This window comes from Anomaloglossus baeobatrachus, chromosome 5 (genome assembly GCF_048569485.1).
Source record: "Anomaloglossus baeobatrachus isolate aAnoBae1 chromosome 5, aAnoBae1.hap1, whole genome shotgun sequence".
In the NCBI taxonomy this organism is placed as follows: domain Eukaryota; kingdom Metazoa; phylum Chordata; class Amphibia; order Anura; family Aromobatidae; genus Anomaloglossus; species Anomaloglossus baeobatrachus.
In genome coordinates this window covers 188284189-188310918 of record NC_134357.1, presented here as the reverse complement: position 1 = coordinate 188310918, position 26730 = coordinate 188284189, and the positions used below count along the sequence as shown (strand labels likewise).

Here is a 26730-nt window from a genome sequence, read left to right as displayed (position 1 = left end):
TCCACACAGGCCAGCTGGCACACAGACAGGAAGACACCGCGATGCTGCGTGGAGTGAGGAGAGGTGAGTATACAGCAGGAGTCCTCCAGCTGTTACCGCAAATCCGGCCACGGCTGAAATGACAGCGAGATCCGCGGTGACTTCACTCAGGTGATGTGCGGTGACAGCTGAAGTCACCGCTGATCCCGGTGGCTCAATTCACTTGCAGCCTGACCCTTTCAGAGAGCGGTCGTGTTCTATGGCTGCTTTCTGTGATTGGCAGATGTAGTAGGGCTGGATGTGTCGTGGGACATCGTGTGGATTGCATCAGACCTGGGTGTTTTAGGGGTTAATAAAGTGGTGAAAGAGGGTGTTTTTTTGTCTTTTATTTTAAATAAAGGATTGTTAGGTGTTTGTGTTTATTACTTTCACTTACAGATAAGTGGTGAGGGGGTGTCTCATAGACGCCTGCCATCACTAAGCTAGGACTTAGTGGCAGGTATGGGCTGCTGCCATTAACTCCTTATTACCCCGCTTGCCACCGCATCAGGGCAATCGGGATGAGCTGGGAAAAGTCCCAGGACTGTCGCATCTAATGGATGCGGCAATTCTGGAAGGCTGCTGGATAATGTTTTTAGGCTTGGGGGTCTCCCAATAACGTGAGTCTCCCCAGCCTGAGAATACCAGACCCCAGCTTTGAGACTTTATTTTGGCTGGTTATCAAAATTGGGGGAACTGCACGCCGTTTTTTTTTGTTTTTTTTTTTAAATTACCCCCATACAGTGTCAGCAGCAGATCCTCGTCCCGTAACAGTGTGTCATGACCACATTCTTTGCTTAAAAATTTTATTTTCCTATTTTCCTCCTCTAAAACCAGGGTGCGTCTTATGGTCCGGTGTGCCTTATAGTCCGAAAAATACGGTAAGCTGTTGGGAGCTGTTGGGAGTGCCTTGTGATGCTTTGCTACATGGTGTCTGAACCCTTACACCCTAGGGGAACTAAATTTATTAAACTCCTTGGTATGTTATGAACTGTTGCTTATCCTACCAATTTTTTTTAAAAAAAAAGCCGTTGGGAGCTGTTGGGAGTACCTTGTGATGCTTTGCTACATGGTGTCTGAACCACTACACCCTAGGGGAAATGAATGTATTAAACTTCTTTGTATGTTATGCCCTGTGGCTTATCCTACCAACTTTTTTTAAAATAAGCTGTTGGGAGCTGTTTGGAATACCTTGTGATGCTTTGCTACATGGTGCTAGGGCAACTGATTGCATTAAACTTCTTTGTATGTTATGCCCTGTTGCTTATCCTACCAATTTTTTAAAAAAAATGTTGGGAGTACCTACTGATGCAGTACTCCATGGTGTCTGAACAATTACACCCTGGGGAAACTGAATTTTTTTAAATCCTCGGTGTTAGCTAGTAGAATAAAGCCTGAGTTCCAGAGTGAAACAACTGCCACCTCCCCTGGGCTGCCTGCTTCCCAAACTGGTGTGCAAGAATGTGGCGCTGATGCCTTCTTCTCCCAACTCTCAGCCAACATTGCTGATACCAGGATCAAACTCCACGTGGTCCTGTAGATGTTTATAATAGAAGCGGGGGTCTGAGGTAAGATCCCCAAATGGGAAGGTGTGCAGGGGGGGTATCTTAGCACAGACCCCTGCTTCTATTATAAACAGCATAATAGTGGACAGGTGGAATCATGGCCACGCCCACCAACCAAGCCAGCCATGCCTACTAAGCGGGAAGGTCCTTCTAGCTACTGCGATTCAGCCGCAACCCTTGTCTGCAAGACGCCATTATAACACATATAGCCATGCACAGTGAATTGCGCGTAGCCGTGTCTCCTGTACTATGCGGCTAGTCAGTGCTGTCTACCCCTGTGATGTGTGCCCGGCCACATCACAGTACAAGAGACACGGCTGCGCACTATTCACTGTGCGAGGCTATGTGTGTTCTAATGACAATATGCAGCAGGTGACTGGCCCTGTACAACAGCTGTGGGAGCAGACAGGGTCCACTGAACCTGGAAGTGCAGCCTGTAAAGAGAACCGGAACGTCGGAGCCATTTCTTGCCGGTTCGGGGAACAGCTGCTGCTATTTTAAAAAGCAGTTCGCCTGAACAGGACAGAACAGGCTGAATTCCACCCCTGCTCGTGGCCCCGTAGGTCAGGACCCATTGCATCCAAGATGCAGTGAGTCCTGATCATGGGCACATACCCTTATACCTCTGTCTGTGCATGCTGTGTGACGGAGTTTTGGTTTCCCCTGTTTGTCTATTTCTGTGGGCTAAATTACACTTTTGTCCTTGCTCCCCCTGAGGCAGAACGAGGTGGCATAAGATCAGGGCTGGTCAGGAACAGGGCCATAAAGGAGACTCAGACATCCCCACCATTAGGGGTATCTCTGAAAATAGAGATAGAACAGGCCCTACTTGTCTGGGGGTCAGCTTGGGAGTCCCAGTTTTCAGCTATCCCCATAGTCCCCCATGACAGGCATGCTGTAATTACAACTAATAGTAGAGAAAGTGGTTATGCTGACATCCAGCAGGTTTGAATTTCTTCTGATTTCCAAGTCACAGTGAAATTCAACGTTACAACACAACCACATTCAGTATTATTAGTTGCTGTGTATCCAAATAGTCTCACGAGATTTAGGAAACTAAAGTTTCTCTTGTAGTTGCAAAATAGGAACCTTGAAACACTACAATTACAACCTCATCTCTGCCCAACGCAGGAACAAACCGTCCACCCTTCATTTTCAGTATTGTTGGCGGATTCCCCAAATCACATTTTTATGCAATGTAACCTTGATGTATTATCATATCGGATTATTGAAAAATCCCTGTATAGAATCTTTTAGGTATATACTTGTAAGCACTATGTATATACCTTAACAGCTAAGTGAGGCTTGGTGGCCTTTAAGATCAGGCTGGGTGCTGTCTTACAGGATATTTTATACACTGACTGATAAAATGTTCAGGTTGACCTTTCAGATGTTTATCTGATTTTGGAGGCAGAAACATTGACAGTCCACAGCCTGAAAACAAATCTAGCTCTGAAGAGACAATCTTGTCTTGGCATCATTGATTTTTAATTAAACATCTACAAGCTGCTTAATCTCGTTATGGGACGTTAATTGACATTGTACTTTACAATGCAAAAAAAAACACATTTGAAGCTTGGCTGCCCTCCTGATGAGCACAATCAATACATTGTGAAATACATGCACTAAGTATTATATATAATAAGTACACTATTTTACTGTGAAAAGTATACTACCTGCTCTTTGGGGAAATGTCAAGTTAATTAGGAATTAATTTGCTTCCACCAGAAATCTGTTTACTGAAATGATCATTCCCACTTGTGTTATGTGTATAGCGGCTGTAAGTAATCAGGCCAACAACACTGAGGTTTTCGGATTACTTGGGAAAGAATTGCTTGAGTTTTGCAGGATAAGAGCTGTTTCACCAGCAAAACTATGGGGCAATTACAATTGGATGTGTGGTCTGGCCCTACTACTACTAATCGTATTCCGTATTAGGATTAAACATAGCTCTTTGCTGTGTAACATCATATTTCATTGTTCTTCACAATCTGGGCTTTACATCACACCTGAAGGATCACCAACTTTGTATCAGTAACCTTGGCAGAATTCTTCATTCAAGTGCAGATTTTAATTGATTCAGGTTGTTGGACATGCCATGCTGCAAATAATCATTCATAACTTTGTTATTAGTAGAGATGAGTAAATCTGTGAAAACCCTGTCAACTCTGCCCCGGATGTGTTCTGTTGATGGCTGCCAGCATGTGGGCGGAGACGCAAACTGCCCACTTAGTGACTTCCACTGGGGTCAGGTCAAGTCAAGGTCCAAAACCGAACTTTATCTAAAGTTTGGCTGAGCCTGCCGAACCAAACTTAAATCATCTTTAGTGATGATGCTGCAGTTCAGAACTACCAATTGCTCATGAATAGAGATGAGTGAACCCGACACACAGACTTACAAAAAAACAGAGTTCAGATTCGGAGTTTGGGGCTTTACATATGCAAACCACACGTGCAAGCATCACTGTGCTCAGGTACGCTCGGTGCTCAGCCCAGTGCGAGCCGCTTGCAGTGTTTGAACGGCTCACACTGGGGGTAACAACAGTGTGATCGGATGTAGTGTGCACCAAGTAAAAAAAAAATTAAAACCCTGCTTACCTTCCTCCAGAAGTGATCTGTTTATGGCTGGCTGCATGTGGGCGCAGACTCTAACTGCCCAATTAGTGACTTCCATTAGGGTTCAGGTGAAGTCCAAGTCCAAAACTGAACTTTATCTAAAGCCTGGCTGAAACCGCAGAACCTAACTTTCAAGGGGCTGCTCATCTCTTCTCAGGAATAGTTGTCCACCAGCAATTGGAAGACAGATAGCTAGGGAACTATGCGCTCCTGCAAAGAAACGATAGGGCACCCCCCCTTTAACCTTTGTGAGACAGATACATTTACAGCATCTTAGTAGATATCGTATTCCCAATAAAAAAACAATTTTGAATCAGCAACAAGTACCACATGTACTTCCACCAGTTGCCTTTGCATTTTCAGGATTTTTGATTGAATATACCGTACCCAAAGAGAACACATATTTATTAAATAATATTCTGAACAATCGGAATGATATCTATCATTTTTTCCTGATTCTAAAGAAACACATGCAGACTAAAGGTCCCCAAAACATTAGATGTGTGTGGGGTCTAAAATATGGCCAAACCTGACAATATCTGTATGGGGGCATCCTGACTCTTTCCCGATAGGTGACTACTATCCTTTTGATTCCATGGGAGATGAGATGATGCCTATAGTGGCTCTTTCTTCACGCCCTACTGAAAAGATACCTGGCCAAGCTGAATATTCATGTTTGTGGGAGAGGAAGGATATATAGTGTTTGAGAGCTATCTGAGGCCTCTGTCACACGTTCGTACCTCCGGTACGTGTATGGACAGTTTTTTCACGTACCGGAGACACGGGCACACATTGACATATGTTTTCCTATAGTTTCGGGCACACGTAAGTATTTTTGCATTGAACGTGTGTCCGTTCCGTACTTACGTGTGCCCGTGTGCTCCATAAGCCGACATGTCCATTTTTCTCCGACATCACGGGTGTCACACGGAACGCAAACGTGTCACACTTAACACACACGGACCACACGGATGTGTTCCATGTGACATGCACTATCGAAAAGACATGTGTCTTTTAAAAAAAACAAACCTTTACTCACCTTCTCCAGCCCTGCTGTCTCTGCCGCTGCTGTCACTTGCTGCCAACCGCCGCTCATAATGCTTATTTAATATTCACTTCACTGCGGCCTGGAAGCAGCAGCAGCGGGGAGTCGGCAGGGCTGGAGACTGAAGATCAGCACCACGGACAGCGACGCCAGGGACAGGTGAGCCTGAAGTTCCCGTTCTCCATGTGTTATCCGTACACACGGCACACCGAGGACAATCCACATCTTTGACACGTCTGTGAAACACGTGATTTTCACGGGCGTGTGACAGAGGCCTTAAGTGTAGGGCACTCTAACTATAGACACAGCTAGTATTTTTCAATTTGCTTGGCCTCGATTGCAACAAATGCTTTCGCTGCCGTGAACTTTCTCACTATAGAGGACAAAGTTAAGTTCTTTGTCCAATCTTAGAACACTGATAGTTCAGCAACTCACCACGAGCATAGAAAAACAGATATATTGTACCAGACTTTCGAAGATGGAAGGAATATAATGTTTGGTGACTATTACAAATTTTTGCATTTTTCTCTTTGCAGCATTGCTGGTTGCCTTTGTCTCTCTGCTGTGCATTTGGGGATTGTACTACTTCACAGCTTATGTCTTCAGGTACTGAGAATACTATTCATTTATATTATCTCTTTCCACAGATATTATTATTGTAAGGACTATGTCTAGAGGCAGAAGGTAGACTCATGTTTACTGATCATGTGGTCAGGAGAACAAATTCAACAAAAGCATTAGCTTTTCTGCAATCAAAGCAGCTAAACGTCATACAGTATGCCCAATTTATGTGTTCTTGTACTCTCCACAGAAAATAATGTGCCACAAATGTAATGCATCTGAAGCCATTAATTTATTTTCAGTGTCACACTCATTGCTCCAATGGCAGCAATTACACAAATCTGAAACCTGTTAAGTTAATCCACAGCATTTATATTTATTTTTATTTATGTGTGTCATGCAGTAACTAATGGTAAAATGATGCTTACTTTTACAGGTTGGCCTGTACTCACAAGTTGTTAAAAGAACTGAAAAAGAAGATGGGCTATAAGTTGAAAGATGTAAGTACAAAACAACTACATTTTTAATCAAGTACTAGTTTTGTGATTGGACCTTTAACTCACCTACCCCTTGACAAAGCTAAAGCGAAACGCGCGTTGGAGAGGAACATTTTCAGTTTTGCTCTGGGTTTCATTACCCTTTTTTTTTCTTCTTGGCTTTACAAGTATTGACTGTGACTCATTGAACATTAATTCATTTATACATTTTATCCAGTCTATCATATTATATTTTTTAAGAAAAGGTAATTGATTGACAATAGGTGATTTCTTCATTTGGTCTGATAGGTTGTGCAATATAATAATGGTTATGATTTATGTACTGTACATGTATTATCATGTATTTTTTTTGATGCATTGGTTCCAGGCTTTGGTGTACAATTGTTGTTTTTTTGGTTCCACACCACAGTTTGTCTATGTTTGTAATCATGTTTTTTTTTTTTTGAATATTAGCCCCTTGGCATCACAGCTCTTTGTGATGTTTGTGACAGACTATTTTTATGCACATTTTTATTGTCATGTTGAATGAGCCAAAACATTTATATTTTTTTGGCCACAGCCGTGAGAGAGCTTGTAGTTTTCAGGATGAGTTGTATTTGTCAGTGGCATCATTTATCGGGTACATATAATGTGCTGCCCCTGCAGCGGTCGAATCGCTAGGATCTGGGGGTGATGATTACTTGTGGCTTGCGGGTCTCCGGACCCGGGGGCTAGGGGCCACACTCAAATGAAGAGGGGGGTATTTACAGGAGGTTTTATATAGTTTGTGACACCACCCATGGTGTACGGTAATGGGGAGTACAGCCGCTGCCGTTGGGATGCCGGGGTGATAGAGTGGGGCAGCTAGGTGACGTGACCCTCCACGAGTAGGGGATTACCCCAGGACTCTGGATGGTGGTGTGGGGTGCAGGGGGAGCGCAGGCTTGCTGGTTGCAGGGGTTAATCTGGTAGTCACTCAGCAAATAAGCAGATGCTGACAACAGGGTAAACCAAGTCTCTGACTGCCGCTGTCTCCTGAGGGGAGCTCGTCCGGGTCCCGTCCCTGCAGCACTGCCTGGTGGTCCGTGACCTGCCTCCTGGCACAGAATTTAGAGTGTCCTTTGTGGCCCATCAGCTTGGAGCATTCCGGACCCCGCTCCCCACTGTGGCTAAATGAAGGAGCCTCCTCTCAGGGGCTCACGCTTGGGATTTCAGTGGGCCACTTGTTTGGAAAGCCCTATTCCTCTCATTGCGCTAGTGCCCCCAATCTCTGAGCTTCATGGTAACAGTTCATAAAGATCCTGTCCTCCGCAGGTTAATTGCTGGGTTGCCTGAAGCTTCTCCCTGACCTAAGGTCCGTGTACCCCATCGTACCTTTGGTCCCGGACCAGTGATTAGTCCCAGGCTGCTGACCGTCCTCCAAGACAGGTCCCAGGCACCTAGCCTCAATCCCCTGCGACCAGGGGTCCGACTCCTCTAGGTCCAGACCACCATCTGCGACCTAGTCTGCTTCTCCCCAGGGAGCTACAACCCCCAGAGTTCCTCACAGCTTGAGGGCTACTACTGTTCTGACTTGACGCATCCCACCTCCCTGCCTGACACCTAGGTGGGCGGCCCTATTCCTGCTTAAGCAGCCCACTGGTGTGCCTGACAGGTGTGGTGCAAGGTGTATCTAGGATTTGTGAATACTGGTGGAGGCAGTACTGCAGAATAGAGATCCAGAACCATGGGGGGTTGAATCCTGCACTAAGAGAAAGAGCGTGCAGAACTCTGTGATGACCTGAATAGTCCAGAGCGTCACAATAAGGCTACATTCACACTTGCATTCAGCGCAATCCACCGCTATGGAGAATAGTGCAGTCCGTTAACGTTATTCTCCATAGACTTGTATTGACAACGCACTGTAACGCAAGTGTCTGCGTTTCATCTGCTGGACGACTCTGCATCGTTATTTTGATGCAGCGTCGAGCGGAGGGAATGCTACATGTAGTGTTTTTTGGGTAGTTAAAATAACGCACCTTGACGGATTCTGTTGGAATCCACCAAGGTGTATAATGATTGTCTATAGTGACGGATTCCGCCGCTATGCGCTAAGCGGCGGAATCCGCTGACGGATTCCGTCACGTTCTACTGAGCATACTCAGCATGTCCAGCAGAGCGATCGAAATCATTTAAAATCACTCATGGTCTCTCTCCCCCCTCTCCCCCCTCTCTCATACTCACCGATCACGGGCGCGACGCTGCACAGTTGTCACAAAGTTCCGGCGGCTTTTCCTCTTTTGAAAATGCCAGCTGCTCATTATTCCAACTAGTATTCACTGCTTCCCCCGCCCACCGACGCCTATGATTGGTTTCAGTGAGACACGCCCCCACGCTGAGTGACAGCTGTCTCACTGCAATCAATCACAGCTGCCGGTGGGCTGGTCTATATCGTGCAGTACAATAAATAAATAAATAATTTAAAAAAACGGCGTGCGGTCCCCCCTAATTTTGATACCAGCCAAGGTAAGGTCACATGGCTGAAGGCTGGTATTCTCAGGATGGGGAGCCCCACGTTATGGGGAGCCCCCCAGCCTAACAATATCAGCCATCAGCCGCCCGGAATTGCCGAATCCATTAGATGCGACGGTCTTGGGACTCTACCCGGCTCATCCTGAATTGCCCTGGTGCAGTGGCAATCGAGGTAATAAGGAGTTAATGGCAGCAGCCCATAGCTGCCACTAAGTCCTAGGTTAATCATGACAGGCGTCTATGAGACACCCACAATGTTTAACCTGTAAGTGAAAGTAAATAAACACATACACCTGAAAAAATACTTTATTTGGAATAAAAGATAAAAAACAACCTCTTTCACCACTTTATTAAAATCCTCAAATACCCCTCCAGGTCCGGCATAATCCACACGAGGTCCCGCGACGCATCCAGCTCTGCTACATGAATCTGACAGGAGCAGCAGTAGAACACCGCCACTCCTGTAAGTTCCACACAGAAACTGGAGTCACGCTGTCAGCGGGAACGTCACTGGGGTAATGCCTGTGTGTGTGCGGTGATGATGGGTGCGGTAGTGCCTGCGTGTACCGTGATTAGAGGTGAGCGATGTTCGAGGTTTGCCAATTTCATGTTCGAGTGATTTTGGGGGGTGCTCGAGATCGAACTCGAGCTTTTTGCTAAAAGCGCGACAGTTCGAGTTAATTTCGAGAATGGTTTGATCACCAAAGGCGTGGCTTTTTACAGCTACAGTATGCAGGGAGCCATCGCTGGCAGCCTGCGGTAAGCTGGTAATAAAGGTAAATAACGGGTATCCAAGCAAAGCGCTTTGCTTAGTAATCCGATATTTACCCTGGCTACGTGTGCAGGAAGCCGACACTAGTATTAAGCCAGAGATTCTTAATGTCAGGCAAGTTTGACCTGGCCTTTAAGAATCTCCAATAAAGGGTTAAAAAAAAGACACCACACAAAGAAAAAATACTTTAATAGAAATAAATACACAGACACACTTAGAGACTCGATGTTTATTACTCCCTGTCAACCCTCCACAATCCAGCTCTTCTGTCTTCTTTCCCCTTTAACACATGCAGCTCTGCTACATCAGACAGCACTGCATGGGAGGAAGACGCTGCTGCTTCCTTTGCAGTCTTCTCACTCCGTGAGTGATCAGAAACTGCTGGCTGTAAGCGGTGACGTCATCGCTGACAGGCGGGTTACCATAGCAATGGTGCTCCGATCACGTGATTCCCGGTGTCGCTATTTACCGGCTGTGACAGCTAGTCACTGCACGTGCGCTGACTCTGTAAAGAGCGCCGACATGCATGGACGGGGAAGCCCATCATGTGCCAGAGCATCTTGCCAGTAAAAGGACATGCTCAAACGAGCATCGCTTACCGGAGAGATGCACTAACAGGATCTAGCATGACGTCATAGTCATGTGATCAGTCTGTAACCAATGAGATAATAGACACGTGACTAGTCACATGGCTATTTTGACGTCACGGAAGGTCCTATTATCAGTACTGGTTACCGGGAGGATGCAGCGATTATTGGAAGGAAAAGCAGCAGGAGACAGAGTTCAGGACGCGTCGCTGGGACCGGTAAGTGTAATGGCAATGTTTATTAACTGTATGTGTACATGTATAATGTGTTTTTATGTGTTTGTGATTGGCTCCCATTGTTTTCAATGGGGTTCGAGAGGTTCGTCGAACGGCTCGCCGAACCGAACTCGAACGCGGCCTCCGTTCGACGAACCAAACCGAACTTGAGCCTTTAGAGGCTGGCTCATCTTTAGCCGTGATGATGATGGGTGCGGCAGTGCCAGGATGTGAGTGATGATGATGAGTGCGGTAGTGCCTGCGTGTGCGGTGAGGATGATGGGTGCGGTAGTGCCAGGATATGTGTGATGATGATGGGTGCGGTAGTGCCGGGATGTGTGTGCTGATGATGAGTGCGGTAGTGCCTGCGTGTGCGGTGATGATGATGGGGTGGAAGTGCCGGGATGTGTGTGATGAAGAGTGCGGTAGTGCCTGCGTGTGCGGTGATGATGATGGGGGCGGTAGTGCCGGGATGTGTGTGATGATGATGATTGCGGTAGTGCCTGCGTGTGCTGTGATGATGATGGGGTGGAAGTGCCAGGATGTGTGTGATGAAGAGTGCGGTAGTGCCTGCGTGTGCGGTGATGATGATGGGTACGGTAGTGCCAAGATGTGTGTGATGATGATGAGTGTGGTAGTGCCGGGATGTGTGTGATGATGATGAGTGCGGTAGTGCCAGGGTGTGTGATGATGATGGGGACGGTAGTGCCAGGATGTATGTGATGATGAGTGCGGTAGTGCCTGCGTGTGCGGTGATGATGGGCTCTCTCTCGCGCGGCTAGAAAACGTAACGCAACACGATATTTCCCAGGAATCCGTTGCCTTTATATCACACTATTTGCAAGGCATCCGTCACATGCGTCACACAATGCACTGCATCGGATGCCGCACAACGCAAGTGTGAAAGTAGCCTAACATATTAACAAACATTTAGTAACTCTTTATGGTAAGGAACACACAAAAACAACAGTTCTGCTGCTGTTTTATGGCACTTTAAATTTTACACTTTTTGCCATGCATCAATATTAAAGTTTTAACTTTATTCTGTGGGTCAGTATGAATGTGGAGATACCAAATTTAATCTTTTGTTTTTGGGTCTTAAAGTTAAAAATGTCAGGATTTTCTGTCAGTGCAGCTGTTGAAGGGCTTTTTTATGTGACAAGCTGTGGCTTTCATACTGTACATGGCATTTTGTGGCATGTGTGACTTTTGATCAATTTTTATTAACTCTTTTCAGAGACAAAATGAACAAATAAACAGTAAATTGATTTTTTTATATTTCCTCTTCACTATTCCCCTTTTAGTGTAAATTACATTATCTGTATCATGCGGCTTGATACAATCAAGATGATGCCAAACTTACAGATTTTTTGCCTCCAGCTCAAAAATATTTCCCGGATCCGTATATTCCTTTCCCAAGAAGCTGCAAAAACCCTAATACATGCCCTTATTATCTCCCTTCTGGATTATTGCAACCTCCTGCTCTGTGGCCTCCCTTCTAACAGTCTTCCACCCCTACAACCTATTCTAAACTATGCTGCCTGGCTAATCCACCTGTTCCCCCGCTACTCCCCGATCTCTCCTCTCTGCCAATCCCTTCACTGGCTCACCACTGCCCAACGACTCCAGTTCAAAACACTAACCATGACATACAAAGCCATCCACAACCTGTCTCCTCCCTACATCTGTGACCTAGTCTCCCGGTACTTACCTACACATAACCTCCGATCCTCACAAGATCTCCTTCTCTACTCCCCTCTCATCTCCTCTTCCCACCATCGCATCCAAGATTTCGCCCGTGCCTCCCCCATACTCTGGAATGCTCTGCCACAACACATCAGACTCTCGCCCACCTTGCCAAGCTTCAAAAGGAACCTGAAGACCCACCTCTTCCGACAAGCCTAAAACCTGCCGTAACCCTCAGTCTGATGCAGCGCCGCACAATCTGCTCTACCCTAACCTACTGTATCCTCATCTATCCCTTGTAGACTGTGAGCCCTCGTGGGCAGGGACCTCTATCCTCCTGTACCTGTCTGTGTCTTGTACTGTTTATGATTATTGTACTTGTCGCTAGTATGTATATCCCTTTCATACGTAAAGCGCCATGGAATTGATGGCGCTATAATAATAATAATAATAATAATAATAATAATACATTTCGTTACTTTTGCAAAAAAAAAACCCCTTTAGTCTCTCATAACTAGTTTTTGTGATATTTTCACTGTATTGAACATTTTTTTCATTCATAATATGCCATATTTGATCTCAATTATATTCAGCTGTTCTGAAAATTTGATATTACTGTAATGACGGACAGCATTTGTATTATTTTGATTTAACTTTTGTATTCTTGTCTGTATATACTTATTCCTTTCAATTCCACTGACGAAGGATGTTGATCGAAACATCTTGCAATATTTGAACTGTTCTATATCTTGAATAAAGTTTTCCTTTTTGCATCCATTTTGGAGTGCCTTGTCGATCTTAATTTTGACTTCCACTGTCTGCCTGACTTTCTTTCTGTCCAACTCACTAAATGTCAAGATGTCCGTCTCTTGTCCACTGCACTGACTAGCCCCCTACTCCTCCCAGGTGTCTGACTAACGGATTGGATAAGTCCCGACCAATAGGTGACCATCCATCAAATCCGTCTCTAGCCTGTCACTCAGTCTGGTAAAAAGGGCATGGATGTATGTGTTTGAATGTTATTTACCGGCACTGGTCTTCCAGGAATCCCGTGGTTAGATGCAGTACCCGGTGGCACCTGACACTCAGGGGCGCCACATTACCACTAAGACATGCTGATGAGCTTACTGCAGACTGCTATAATAATAATGGTTTCTAGAATGCGGATAGCTCCACATATTGGTGGCTTTAGACAGATATACTTCGTGATAAACATTTGTCTATGCAGAGAATTTGAAGCCAAGTAACAGAAAAGCAGAAGCCGCTTTGTCTACTGCATAAAATAATAGATATTTTCTTGTGTACAAAAACCCCTCACAGTTCCTAGAATAAAAGTGTCGTGTATGAGGTGTTGATTTGCTTATTCATTAAAGAAGGAAACGAGAAGGAAGTGTGATGTGGGAAAAATAAGACTATAATTCAAGTGATTTGTATTTATTTGCTGTGAATGATTTGCAAATTCACTTGTCAATTTTCTCCTTTAAAATGTAATTAATGGAGATGTCCTGCCAGATAAAATCTTGCCCCGATGTCCAGATTTCAGCAGTAATTCTCTCCTCTTTCCATTTCCCCTTTGACTATTAGGCTATGTGCGCATGTTGCGTAATTACATGCAGTTACGTTGCGCTTTGTAGCCACTAATGTAAGGCGGGCTTTGCACGTTGCGACATCGCAAGCCGATGCTGCGATGTCCCTGCCCCCGTCGCAGCAGCGATATCTTGTGATTTCTAAGGGGGCAGGTCGTACAATGTCAGAGCGACGTCACACGGCAGGCGGCCAATCAAAGCGGAGGGGCGGAGATGAGCAGGATGTAAACATCCCGCCCACCTTCTTCCTTCCGTATAGCCGGCGGCGGCAGGAAAGGTGATGTTCCTCGCTCCTGCGGCTTCACACACAGCGATGTGTGCTGCTGCAGGAACAAGGAACAACAACGTACCTGTCGCGGCAGCGTAATTTTGAAAAAGTTGGAGCCTACACCAATGATACGCTTTTGAGCTCGTTAATCGTATCATCTAGGATTTACACACTATGATGTCGAAAGTGACGCCGGATGTGCGTCACTTTCGATTTGACCCCACCGACATCGCACGTGCAATGTTGCAACGTGCAAAGCCGCCATAAGTGATACATAGTTGAACTCAGGGCCTCTTTGTCTACATTATGCTGCTTTCAGATCAGGAAGCAAAAACCTGCTGACAGAGTCTCTTTAACCATTTACTATATAATTATACTTTTCTTATCTGTACCCAAGTGCATGATGTTACATTTATCTACATAAACTTCAATTGCCATTTCTCAGCCAAAGCCTCAATCTTATATTAATCCTTCTGTAATATTAAAATATACTCCTCTCTGTTGATTATCTTGAAGAGTTTAGTATTATCATCAAATATTAAAAGTCTACTTTATATGCCCTATACAAGGTCATCAATAAATATGTTACAGAGAAGGGTTCTCAATACAGACCCCACTGTTAACTGTGACATAGTGCGAGTGTGCTCCATTAATAACCATCCTCTGATTCCTATCACTGAGCCATTTGTTATCCCACTTACAAATATTTTGCACTAGTTTCATTACTCTCATTTTATGTACCAACCTTTTATGTGGCACTGTATCTAACGTATTTGAAAAGACCAGATAAATAATATTCACAGCACTGCCCTAGAGCTCACCTCCTCACAGTAGAAGTTAACTTTGCAGCCTATAACTTCCAGGCTCAGATTTTGTCCCTTTTTGAATATTAGCACCACATTTGCTATACACCAGTCATGGGGTACAGACCCTATTATTATGGAATCTGTGTATGCTAGAAATAATGGTCTGTCTACCATGTTACTTAATTCCTGCAGTACCCGTGGGTGTATGGCACCCCAGCCTGGTTATTTGTCTACTTTAGTAATTTTGAGGTGGCACCACACTTCCTACTGGGTTAAAAAGCTGATATTTACTGGAGAATTTCTAGTATCTGCGATCATGTGATCTGTAATGGGATTTTCTAGTATAAATACTGACAAAGGTGTTTAGCATATTGGCCTTTTCTCATTCTTTTCTACCATTTTACCCAGACTATTGTCACAAGGAGGTTTTTGCAGGCATCACCAACACTCATGGCGGCATCAGGATCTGGGGAAACGTCACATTCCTGCACTCTGCCTGCTAACTTCTCTGATATCTGTGATCAGATCAGGCACACTCGCACATCGACTCACAGACCTATGGTTTATGGGCAGGCTAGAAAGAGTTAATCTCTCCTTTACTGCTTGTTAGTCTCCTTGGTTACATGCTATAGGAGAGACAGTCACATTCAATCTCCTCCTATATATGGCTGCACTGTTTTTATGATGCCAGCTATAGCTTGACTATACCTGGTCTGGAGAGGTGGATTTGTCTAGGTTTATTATCATAGTATGCAGTTGCGTTGTTAATCCTTGTTGTCCTTTTACTGCTGCATTACTTCTCTTGCTCTTTCTCTTCAGTGTCTTACTGTTTATTCCTGTGAGTGTGCAGTGTGACTGAGTTTCTGTTATCCATGTCTGTCTCATCACACTCCTGCCCCTTCCTTCACGGGGTGGAGGGGGGGAAAGATCAGCTTTAGTCAGGAGTATAGTATGGCACAGGACTATGGTGTCTCCACCATCAAGGGTAATCCGGGGGACAGGAATAGTCAACGGTTTCGTACGTAAGGGACTGCATAGGAATCCCTTGTCCCTTGCTATCCCACAGTCAGATCATGACAAATATGTTCTATTTCAATGCCACTGTGTGATTGCCATGCTCCACCCAACTTAATTTGTGTAGATGTTATCAGGGGGCCATTAATGCAGTGCCTCTACCCTAGTTCCAACAATGTATCACTTATTGTACTGCAAACTGCAGGTTTGATAAATAATTGTTTTATCTGTTGTAGATCTTCTAGTTCTCTGTATGCTGTACTCTGTATAATTCTGCCCACACCACTGATTGCCAGCTGGCAGTTTATACTGTGCATAGGCAGAAAGCTGCCAATCAGTGGTGAGGGGTGTGTGTGTGTGTATGAGGAGGAGGTTTATGCAAAGCTTATGAATATGGAAAACTACATGGCAGCTGGTTTAGTAGCCATCTAGTGAAAATCTCTGATTTTATAGAAGCTACATTGTACAGCCCGAATGCTGGAATGAAAGCCTCTGTCTATACATCATGCTGCTCTCAGCTTAGATAGCAAACATCTGGTGACAGGTTCCCTTTAAAAAATGCTATAATTTCACAACTTACCATTGTCCTTTGTGATACTAAGTTTTCACGTATTCTGGATTTCCTCACCTCATCTTTTACACAGTGTATATATTTTGTGTTATCTGACCACTATTGTATCTATTGTAACACTATGAAGTTGTGATTTTAAAATGCATTACTTATTTGTATCACATCTTTAAAAAGAACAAATCCACTGATGGTGTCCTAGAGCTAAAATATGTTTTGGACTGATTTTGTTTATCCATTTGTGTTTTGTCCTGTTTCTTCTTTTTTTTTTTTTTTATTAATTCCCCAACTTTCTCAGAATCCAGAATGACTAAGAATGGCTAGTTTGCCTAGTTAGAGGTTTCCTTATTTTTTCTAATCTTTCTTGTGCTTGATGGCAGTTCTCCAAAGTAAACACATATTGTCACGAAATGCAGCTCTTGTATTGTACGGTCACCAGTAGGAATCCTGGGCCTGAGAAGCTGTAGTCTGTAGTAATCAACCGAGTCCCTTCATTCCAATGACAAATGACGTCCAAAGAGCATGCAGGAATATATAGCCCAGCTGGCCTAGATAGCAACGGAATGGTAAAATGAAATCAGACCACTAGCCAGCAAGCCTCTGTCATTCATCACGACAGACACAATTGAGTTTGGTCATGAGATATTACATGGCAGAGATACTGGTCTCTTGTCTTGGTCATTAGACCATTTCAAGGCTCAATCAGTATAATAATACAGGTTGGTTTGGGGTCTTTTTCAATATTCTTTAAGCATAAAAAGCAAAGTGCAGATTCAACACAAATAACATATAAAAGCCAATATTTACCGTATATACAGTACATTTAACACATTGGAATCTCATTGGTTAATACTTAACACCATTTTTACAGCTTTATATATGTCATCTAGATTTTCTATAATAATTTCAGTAACTTTATGCAGCTCCATAAATTTCAGTTTTTTTCTAGTCCTGGGCTCATGGCATGTCACATCAGATAAATAAAGCAATTCCATCAAGGAGCCTCACTATAAAGTGTAATGGTCGAACAAGTGTTGGCAGGAAAACCTGTCCCTGCTTATCTGTTGTTATGAACATGTCGGCAATCACCTACCAAATAAGTAAGGCTAAGTTCACACTTCCGTTGTTTTGCATCAGTCACAATCCGTAGCCTTGAGGAATTACGGTATCCTGCAAAATATTTTGCAGGAATCCTCGTTTTTCCCCATAGGCTTCTACTAGTGACAGATTGTGACTGATGATGCTGAGTTGCATCCGCTGCGTCGCAGTCAGTCGTTTTTGCAACGCAGCATGTAATGTTTTTTGAGCAGCGCGATCCGTAGGATTTCGCTGCGCATGCGCTCTCTCGTAACCAGGATAAACATCGGGTAACCAAGCAATGCACTTTGGTTAGTTACCCGATATTTACAGTGGTTACGGGTGCAGGGAGCCGCGCTAAGCTGGTATCCAAGATAAATATCGGGTAACCAAGCAAAAAGTGCTTTGCTTTTACCCGATATTTACCATGGATACAGTGTGCAAGGAGGCCGACACTTCACCACTCGGCTCCGCCCCCTCCCGCACTCCGCATGTGTACACACTCACACACACTCACTTGTCCCCAGCCCTGCAGTCCCCGCGGCACTAAGATCCTCAGCTCCACGGCTCCGCTTGGCTCCGCCCCCTCGCGCTCCGCCCACTCTTGCACTCCGCATGTACACACGCATGTAGACACACACACATACACACACACACACACATGCACACATACACACACTCACTCACTCACCTGTCCCCAGCCATGCAGACCATGGCACTGACGTCCTCAGCTCCGCCCCCGATCTCTGCCCCCGAACTCCGCCCCGAACTCCGCCCCCTGAACTCCGCCCCCCCGAACTCCGCCCCCGCACACAACGGAGTCCGACAAAGAAATTCTTTTCTTTGTCACCGTTGTCATCCGTTGTACAACGCATCAGTCACATGCGTCAAGCAACGCATGTGACTGATGCAAAACAACGGAAGTGTGAACTTAGCCTTAAGCAATTGTTAATTGTGTTATTTGATTTTTCTATATACATGAAAATCATCATTACTTGAAACACATTGCCTGGTGTAAACAGGAGTTGTGCTGCTAACATGCATGGAGACAGAATTATCATGCTAGCCATCCTACTGGCTCCATCATTGCCCATCAGCCTGTGTGCATCGAATAACTAGAATGTATTGGAGCTTATCCCTACATAGAGTTCACATTGAGCTTATGAGTGTTATGAACATTTCTACAAAAACATAAAAACGCTGAGGAATTCTGTCGCAAATTAATCCCAATCATATAAGCCACGCTCCACAACAAGGTCTTAGATACATTATCACACCCCACTAGACACCATTAAAACGTGTCCAGAAAAGGAAGTGTGATTAATGTGCTTTTAAAATATGCCAAATTTAGTATACTTCGGCTTTGTATCTTAACAATTTCGTCTTCAAAAAAGCCAACTAGTAGTTGATGTAAACTTACAGTAAACAATTTAAAATTTGTCAAATTTCTCATCGAGCAAGAGCACTTGTGATACATTTGATGTTTGACAATACTGTCTAGTCTAATTTTACACTGCCTAACCATTACCCAATGTCATGATGGTAACACGCTCACATTCCCAGCGCCTTGCTACTCACTACTTTTATCTCTCTTCTCCCTGTTGTGTAAGGCCAGTAGGCTGAGCCTCACACAGCTTTTCCATTCGGTCCCACAGCTTTGACCCTCCAGTCAGCCACGGAAATCCCAAAGGACTGCTCTGGAGTGATACCTGGTGTCTACCAGCAGCCCAGCCTATACTCAACTTTGGCGGCTCTAGTGAAAAACTGGTAGACATTTTCTCATGCCCCTGACATGCCCCACCAGGGCCGTGGGGCATTGGTAACCGGGCCGCGGTTGCCCCACCAGGGCCGTGGGGCTTTCGTAACCGGGCCGCGGTTCTGTTCTGGGATGTCACGGGTGGGGGATATTTACATGGGATGATGAATCGTGACACCACCTGTGGTCTTCGGCCAGGTATGGCCGCCGCTGCTTATACGGGACCGTTGGGGCAGATGGTGATGCAGCTGAGATGGTACAGCTCCACACAGGTGGAGCTGGGACCCCAGGGCAACCGTAGGCAGTTGTTAGCCAGTGAAATGTTGGGACAGCGCAGGGCTGGCGGTGCAGGCAAATGAGTCCAGGACACAGCAAGATGTAAGTTCTTTATTCACAGTTGTCAGTTCCAAATTATCACGGCCAGTCAAATGCTGCCCTTGTAGTGCTGAGCTCTGCAGTGATGGAATCCAGTCGATCCCCCAGGTAATTTGGAGGCACAAGACCGGTGTACCTTTCTGTGTCCTTTCCTGGTCATCTTCCTACGCTGGTTTTGCCCTCCTGCCCTGCGTCTCACATACAGTGGAATTGCGTGTAGTTGTGGTTTCGGCACATGAAGTTACCTTAACCTCCAGTTTTGCTAGCTGAGTCTTGTAGTTCTCCACTAGTCTAAGGGCCGGTCCCCTTTGCAGCCTAGTTCCGCAACACTGGTGTATCTGATGTGGATGCAAATCCACGGATGGATCGCTCACTATCCATGACTCTAAGACACCTTCTTCCTTTCTTGTCCTAGGACAAGCTCATTGGCTCCAGACCCCAGGACCTCTCCCTTCCGCCTCCTCCTTCGTTCTCCTCCTAACTCCAACTGTCTGGTTTCACTTTCCTTCTCCATACTCCGTTCTAAGTGTCCAACCACTAACTAACCCCACCTCCAGACTGGCTCCGGGACTGTACTCTCCCCAAAGTGCAACTCACCCTAACCACGGCCTGATGGAGAGTAGCTATACTAAGAGTGTGTGTGTGTGTGTGTGTGTGTACTGTGGTCAGTGTGCTCCTTCTTACCAGGGATGGGGTTCAACACCTCTGGCTTAGGTACAGTACCTCTGTGGCGATTGGACCCTCAGGGACACACCACCCCTCCAGGGTAAGCTTGGTCTGTGGTGCACTGGATCCATACCCATCAGTGTGACATTACAATCATGCCATGTACCCCACTGACAGATCGGGACTCAGTGATGCAAGGTCAAATGTGCAAATCCTGTATGACGAAGTCCGTTCGCAGCAGGAGTGTCTGGGCCTGCTTATTCAGGCACTTAATCCTACTTACTGAGATGCAGTATTTGTCCACCTCGGTTTCTACCTTGAATTGCGCCACTACCATGTCTTGTCATCCTTCCTCTGGACTTGCTGATTCTCCCGGGAAACCTCCGAAGGCTCCAGTGTCTGGTGGTGTAGCTGAGATTAAGCTGCCACTTCTGTCCCGCTTTGATGGAGATCCCAATGAGAGTCAACAATTTGTTAACCAGTTAACATTTAATCTCTATGCTCATTTTCTTCCTTTGGATCAAATGTTGCTATTTTGGTTTCTCTCCTGGCCTGTTGAGCCTTCACCTGGGCAAATCTTATATGGGAGCGTAGAGGTCCAGACAATATAGGGTGGCTTCTACAGATGTTCCAAGCAGTCTTTGATGCTCCTGGATGCACCTCCTCAGCTACCTCGTCCATTTTGACTCTGAGACAGGATGCATACTCGGTAGCTCAGCATGCTTTACGCTCTTATACCCTAGCTGTGAAGCTGGATTGGAGTGGAGAAGCCCTGGTAGTAACCTTTGGGCATGGCCTGTCCAGTCATATTAAGGATGAATTGGCAGGCAGAGATCTACCATCTTCCCTGGATGACCTGATACACCTGGCTTCTAGAATTGACCTTGGTTGCTGCGAGCATGGCCAGGAACAGAATCAATAACCTTCTCGTGTGCTAGAACCACTGAGGCAGGCTTCCACCTTCTTTCACCCCTTGCTGTTACAGGCCATACCTCCTGATATAGAGCTGTTGCAAGTTGGGGTAGCCGAACTTTCCGTACAAGAACAACAGAGAAAATCTAGAGAGAATGTGTGCATGTACTGTGGAGGTAAAGGGCATTATGTCAGTCAATGTCCAGCAAGGCCTGGAGAACCCCAGCCCCTAGGGTTGGTTTGAGAGATGACTCTAGGTGGTAATGCCATCCGAATCTATTGACCAAGGTTAACCTCTCTTGGGGAGAGCGGTCTCTTTCAGCGGCAGCATATCTAGACTTTGGATCTGCTGCCAACTTTGTCAGTCAGGATTTGGCTTTTACAATTCAGCTCCTAAATAAAAGTTAGATCAACCCCTGAATATTGACAACATGGATGGTTTGCTTTTGGTGGAGCCTAAGATATTGCGCTGCCAGTCACGTTGGAGGTTGAAGCCTGGCATGCCAAAAAATGTTGCTTTTCGTGCTACTCAGATGTGTGAATTCTGTTCTCCTGGGTTTTCCATGGTTGCGTCTTCATGTACTTGTTATTGATTGGTTGACCGTTTGCGTGCTTGACTGAGGACTGTGTTGGACTGTGTTGCACTCCGTGTTCTGTGCCTTCAAATCTGCCCACCATTTGCCATACCTTTGCAGATGTCATATGTGAATAGGGAGGCTGATGTTTCGCCACCTAATGGACCTTACAGCTGTACCATCAATCTTCTGCCTGACGTCTCGACATCTCGGGAATGGGTGTGTCCCCTGTCTCTGTTGGAGATCCATGCCATGATGGAATGCAACTAAAAGAACTTAGCCGTGTCCTGGATGATGTCCAATGTAGACAAGACAAGAAGATAGGTCCTCCTGCCTCTACCTCTGTACCAAAGAAGCCTGCTGTCAATATCTGCTATCTGCGCCTCTACCAGCCTTGAGAAACTTCTTTGTCAGCCTGGCAAAAAAAGGATGTTCGCCACTCTGCTCCTTTCCATTTCAGATTGCCACGCTGTGCCTTCATGCAACTTTTCCACTCTGCTGCATATCCTTGCTGTTTCCACCTAGCTATAAAGAGGCATAGACTGTTCCTGCTGAGATTCAATTCTCCTGTATCCTACAGGGATAATCTTCCCTGACCTATACAGTTGCAGTAGGGGATTTTTAAAGCAGCCACTCCCACCATTCCTAGCCCGAACATGGTTCCTAGACAGTTCGTCTGCTGCAGTCCAGTTTGTCTGCACTGATTTATATTGATCCTCCTGGTACTGACCCAGCTAGTCCTATCTGACCTCTGCGTTCCTGATCTTTGCTTTGTACTTCGATCCTGCACTACCTGCCCTAACTTTGGGCTGTTTGACCACATCTCTGTCTTGCCCTCCTGTACCTCGCTCCTGCACATCTGATCCTCTGGTCAGCTCAGCTGCTGTAGTCCTGGGGACTGACCTGAAGTGGTACCTAGTGTCTAGTGGCAGCCCAGCCTATCCTCACTGTCGCGGGCGGGGAGGACGCCGTCGCTGCTGCGCTCTTGCTAACGCTCGGGTCCGGCGCTGCTGCGGCTGCTCGGTGGCTCGAGCGGTGGGCCGGATCCGGGGACTCGAGCGGCGCTCCTTGCCCGTGAGTGAAAGGGATGGTTGGTTTGGGGGATTTAGTCCGTGACGCCACCCACGGGTCGTGGTGAAGATAGGCACCACTGCTGCTGATGACGGGGATCCCGGGAGCGATGGTAAGGAGCAGCTGGGATGTTGTTTTCCCCCTCCGTGGGTAGGGGTCGGTAGTCCCGGGGCCCGATAGTGTTGTGACGGGGAGGCAGGGCTGGTGAGTTGCATGGTTGCAGGGACAGCGCGGCGCGGTGACGGATGGCACGGGTGTACTCACTCAGCAAGAAAGGTACAAAGTCCTCGGTAAACCAAACGGCTGGATGGACGGGTCCCGCAGCCGGCTCCAGTGTCTCTCCCCGGACAGGTGATGGCGGCTGTCTTTCCCTGCATCTTGATGTTCTCCTTCTGACTACTATGGATTCCCAACGGTAGTCCGCTTCCCGGTGTATGGGTACCGGAGGAGCCTGTTTGCCCGCAGGCGCTGGCCCTTGGGTCTCTAGCCTTAGGCGGTAGCTATATACCCTCACGGTGTGGGCTGTTGCCTTCAATCGGGACTTTTGCTGTTGTGAAACCCCTGGGGTTCCAGTCACATTCGGATCTGACTATTGTCGGTGGCTCCAAGCCTGGTCGGGGTCCGATGGCCCTGCCTGTGTGTGCTGGCTTCACTTCGCTCCCCGGTCGGTACTGGTGGGCCGTCGCCCGACCCCGGTCCTACGGTTCCGTGTTGCTCCACCACTCCTGCAGACGGCCACCACCATCTGCCAACCTTGCTGTCAGTGCCTGGGCCACAAACCCAGACACCCAAGTGCTCACTCCTCTCACTTCAAACTCCTAAACTGTTCTGTCACTTTTCCCGCCTCCAGGCCTGTGAACTCCTCGGTGGGTGGGGCCAACTGCTTGGCTCCGCCCCACCTGGTGTGGACATCAGACACTGGAGGGAGGCAACAAGGGTTTTGTTTGGCTGGTGTCCCTGTGTAATGGGGGTGGGGGTGTTTGTATGTTATCTGTGATGACCTGGCTAGGCCAGGGCGCCACACTCACCATCAGAGGTCATAGTGAAAACTCAGTAGACACTTAGTCATGCTCCTTCAGCATTAGCCCGGCCTGTGGCCCAGTGGGTACACACCCACCAACGTGATAACCACGATTAATAAATCTGCCTCATTGTATTATGCCTGGCACAGGGATTTATATTTTTAGCATTCCTTGAATCACACCTCGCTCCTAACTTGCCACTCACTCTGAACTTGCCTCTGTAAGGCTGATTCTAATTATAGACGATGTTGCATGCCAAAAATGCTGGATGAAAATAGATGGGGGAACGGAAAGATAATTTCTATCAGTCTAGAGCATCAGTTTTTACGCTGGACAGAGACAAATGTCCGTCTGGTGATGTTACATTGGGATTCGACCACAGACTAGTGCAATGGGGTAAATGGTGATGGCAACTGATGTATTTTTTACATAAGAGGCTAAGAAGAGAACATTTGGTGTGATTAGCTCATGATGCTCAGCTGCCTGTTAGGGCAAATTCCCACTCTGTAGATTTTATTGCATACATTTCTGAGACTGAAAATAATTTCCATTCATTTGAATGGGGTTGTATCAGATATATGGTATAGTTGAAGCAAATATTAAATGTGTGAACACTAGAGTTGAGCGATGTTCGAGTTTTGCCAATTTCATGTCTGAGTGATTTTAGGGGGTGCTCGAGCTCGAACTCGAGCTTTTTGCTAAAAGCTCGACAGTTCGAGTTACGCTCAAGAACGGTTTGATCACCAAAAGCGTGGCTTTTTACAGCTACAGTGTGCAGGGAGCCATCGCTGGCAGCTTGCGGTAAGCTGGTAACCAAGGTAAATACCGGGTATCCAAGCAAAGCGCTTTGCTTAGTAACCCGATATTTACCCTGGCTACGTGTGCAGGAAGCCGACACTTCCCCGCTCGGCTCTGCCCCCTCCTGCACTCGGCATGTACACACTCACACTCACCTGTCCCCAGCCATGCAGTCCCCGGCACTGACGTCCTCAGCGCCACATGGCCCCGTTCGGCTCCACCCACCTCGCACTCCGCCGCCCGCACAGATGGCTCCGCTCAGCTTCACCCACCTCTCACTCCACCGCCCGCACACATGGCCCCGCTCGGCAACACCCACCTCGCACTCCGCCGCCCGCACACATGACCCCGCTTGGCTCCACCCACCTCGCACTCCGCCGCCCACACACATGGCCCTGCTCGGCTCCACCCACCTCTCACTCCGCCGCCCGCACACATGGCCCCGCTCGGCAACACCCACCTCGCACTCCGCCGCCCGCACACATGACCCCGCTCGGCTCCACCCACCTCGCACTCCACCGCCCTCACACATGGCCCCGCTCGGCTCCACCCACCTTGCACTCCGCCGCCCGCACACAAGGCCCCGCTCGGCTCCACACCCACCCCGCTTTCCGCCGTCCGCACACATTCTCGGCGGCCGACTGCTGTGACTGATCAGCTGATCGTTCTCTCTTTTACAAGGGAATCCGACAATGAATTGTATTCTTGTCATCCGTTGTACAATGTATCAGTCACAAGCATCAAGCAACGCATGTGACTGATGCAAAACAACAGAAATGTCAACCTAGCCTTACCTGCGGTGATGAAGTCCTGCCCTCCCGACGTCAGGGCTGTCACTGTCTTCCATGGCCGCCGCTTGTCACATCTCCTCTCGCTGCCGACCCGAGACTGTGACTAGCGATGACGTCACAGGCTCCCGCGATACTTGGTTGTGAAGGCGGCGGTCATTGAACTCAGTGCTGCTGTCAGGAGTACCTCGCTATCCTCCTGACAGCAGCACTTGTCATGCCATGCAGTGACAGCTCTGCTATCAGGAGTGCAGCGATCACTGCAGGTAATGTACCTCGCTATCCTCCTGACAGCAGCGCTCGTCATGCCCTGCAGAGACCTGGGCTGATCTATTGATGTTATCTCAGGTCACTGCATTGCTCTCCCAGTCAATATGGAACATTCTGTTCGTCATTGACTGGGACATTGACTATGGTATGGATTGTCATGGGAACCCCTTGGATTACACCAGACCTGGATTTGTTTTTCTTTCTAATAAATTGGTGAAAGAGGGAATGTTTTGGGAGTGTTTTTTCAAATAAAAATGTGATTGTCGTCTATTTTTTTTTATTACTGACTGGGTTGGTGATGTCGGGTATCTGATAGACACCTGACATCATGAACCCCAGGGCTTGATGCCAGGTGACATTACACATCTGGTATTAACCCCATATATTACCCCATTTGCCACCACACCAGGGCAACGGGATGAGCTGGATCGAAGCACCAGGATTGGTGCATCTAATGGATGCGCCACTTCTGGAGTGGCTGCGGCCTGCTATTTTTAGGCTGGGGAGAGTCCAATAACCATGGACCTCCCTAGTCTGAGAATATCAGACCCCAGCTGTCCGCTTTACCTTGGCTGGTGATCCAATTTTGGGGGAACACCCATGTGGTTTTTTTTTTAAATTATTTATTTAATTTAAAATAACAGCGTGGGGTGCCCTCAGTTTTGGATTACCAGCCAAGGTGAAACTGCCAGCTTTGGTCTGCAGGCTGCAGCCATCTGCTTTACCCTAGCTGGCTATCAAAAATAGGGGGAACGCCACGTCATTTTTTTTTAAATTCATTTACTTTTTTGGCTAAATACAAGGCTAAGCAGCCCTTAGTGCCACATGAAAGGCAGCAAAGGGTGCAAAATTACAAAATGCAGGAGAGTGGGACATGATGTGTCTTTCTGCCATTAGAATGACAGAAAAGACTGATATGAAGTGTACAAGCACAAGAAAATCACCAGAGCGCTCTATGCTGTGAAAAGCAGTAGAAAATGGCACTGGAGTGAACATGTGACCACCTCATGTAGGTTGAAGCTATGGATCCTGGGTAAATTTATGTATTTTCCCTCCAAAAAAACGGAAGGCACACGGATGACAAACGGATGACATACGGACCGTATACGAAACGGAAACGAATGTC

At 46.6% G+C, this 26730-nt stretch overlaps 1 protein-coding gene across 1 annotated transcript in view; it reads left to right on the top strand.

Annotated features, from left to right (window-relative positions):
• Nucleotides 1–26730, top strand: part of LOC142311037 (heparan-alpha-glucosaminide N-acetyltransferase-like) — a 1039195-nt gene that overhangs the window by 161938 nt on the left and 850527 nt on the right. The window contains exons 5-6 of the mRNA XM_075349039.1: nt 5781–5850; nt 6242–6305. Coding sequence (XP_075205154.1) covers nt 5781–5850; nt 6242–6305 — 134 coding nt within the window. The remainder of the gene's footprint in view (nt 1–5780; nt 5851–6241; nt 6306–26730) is intronic.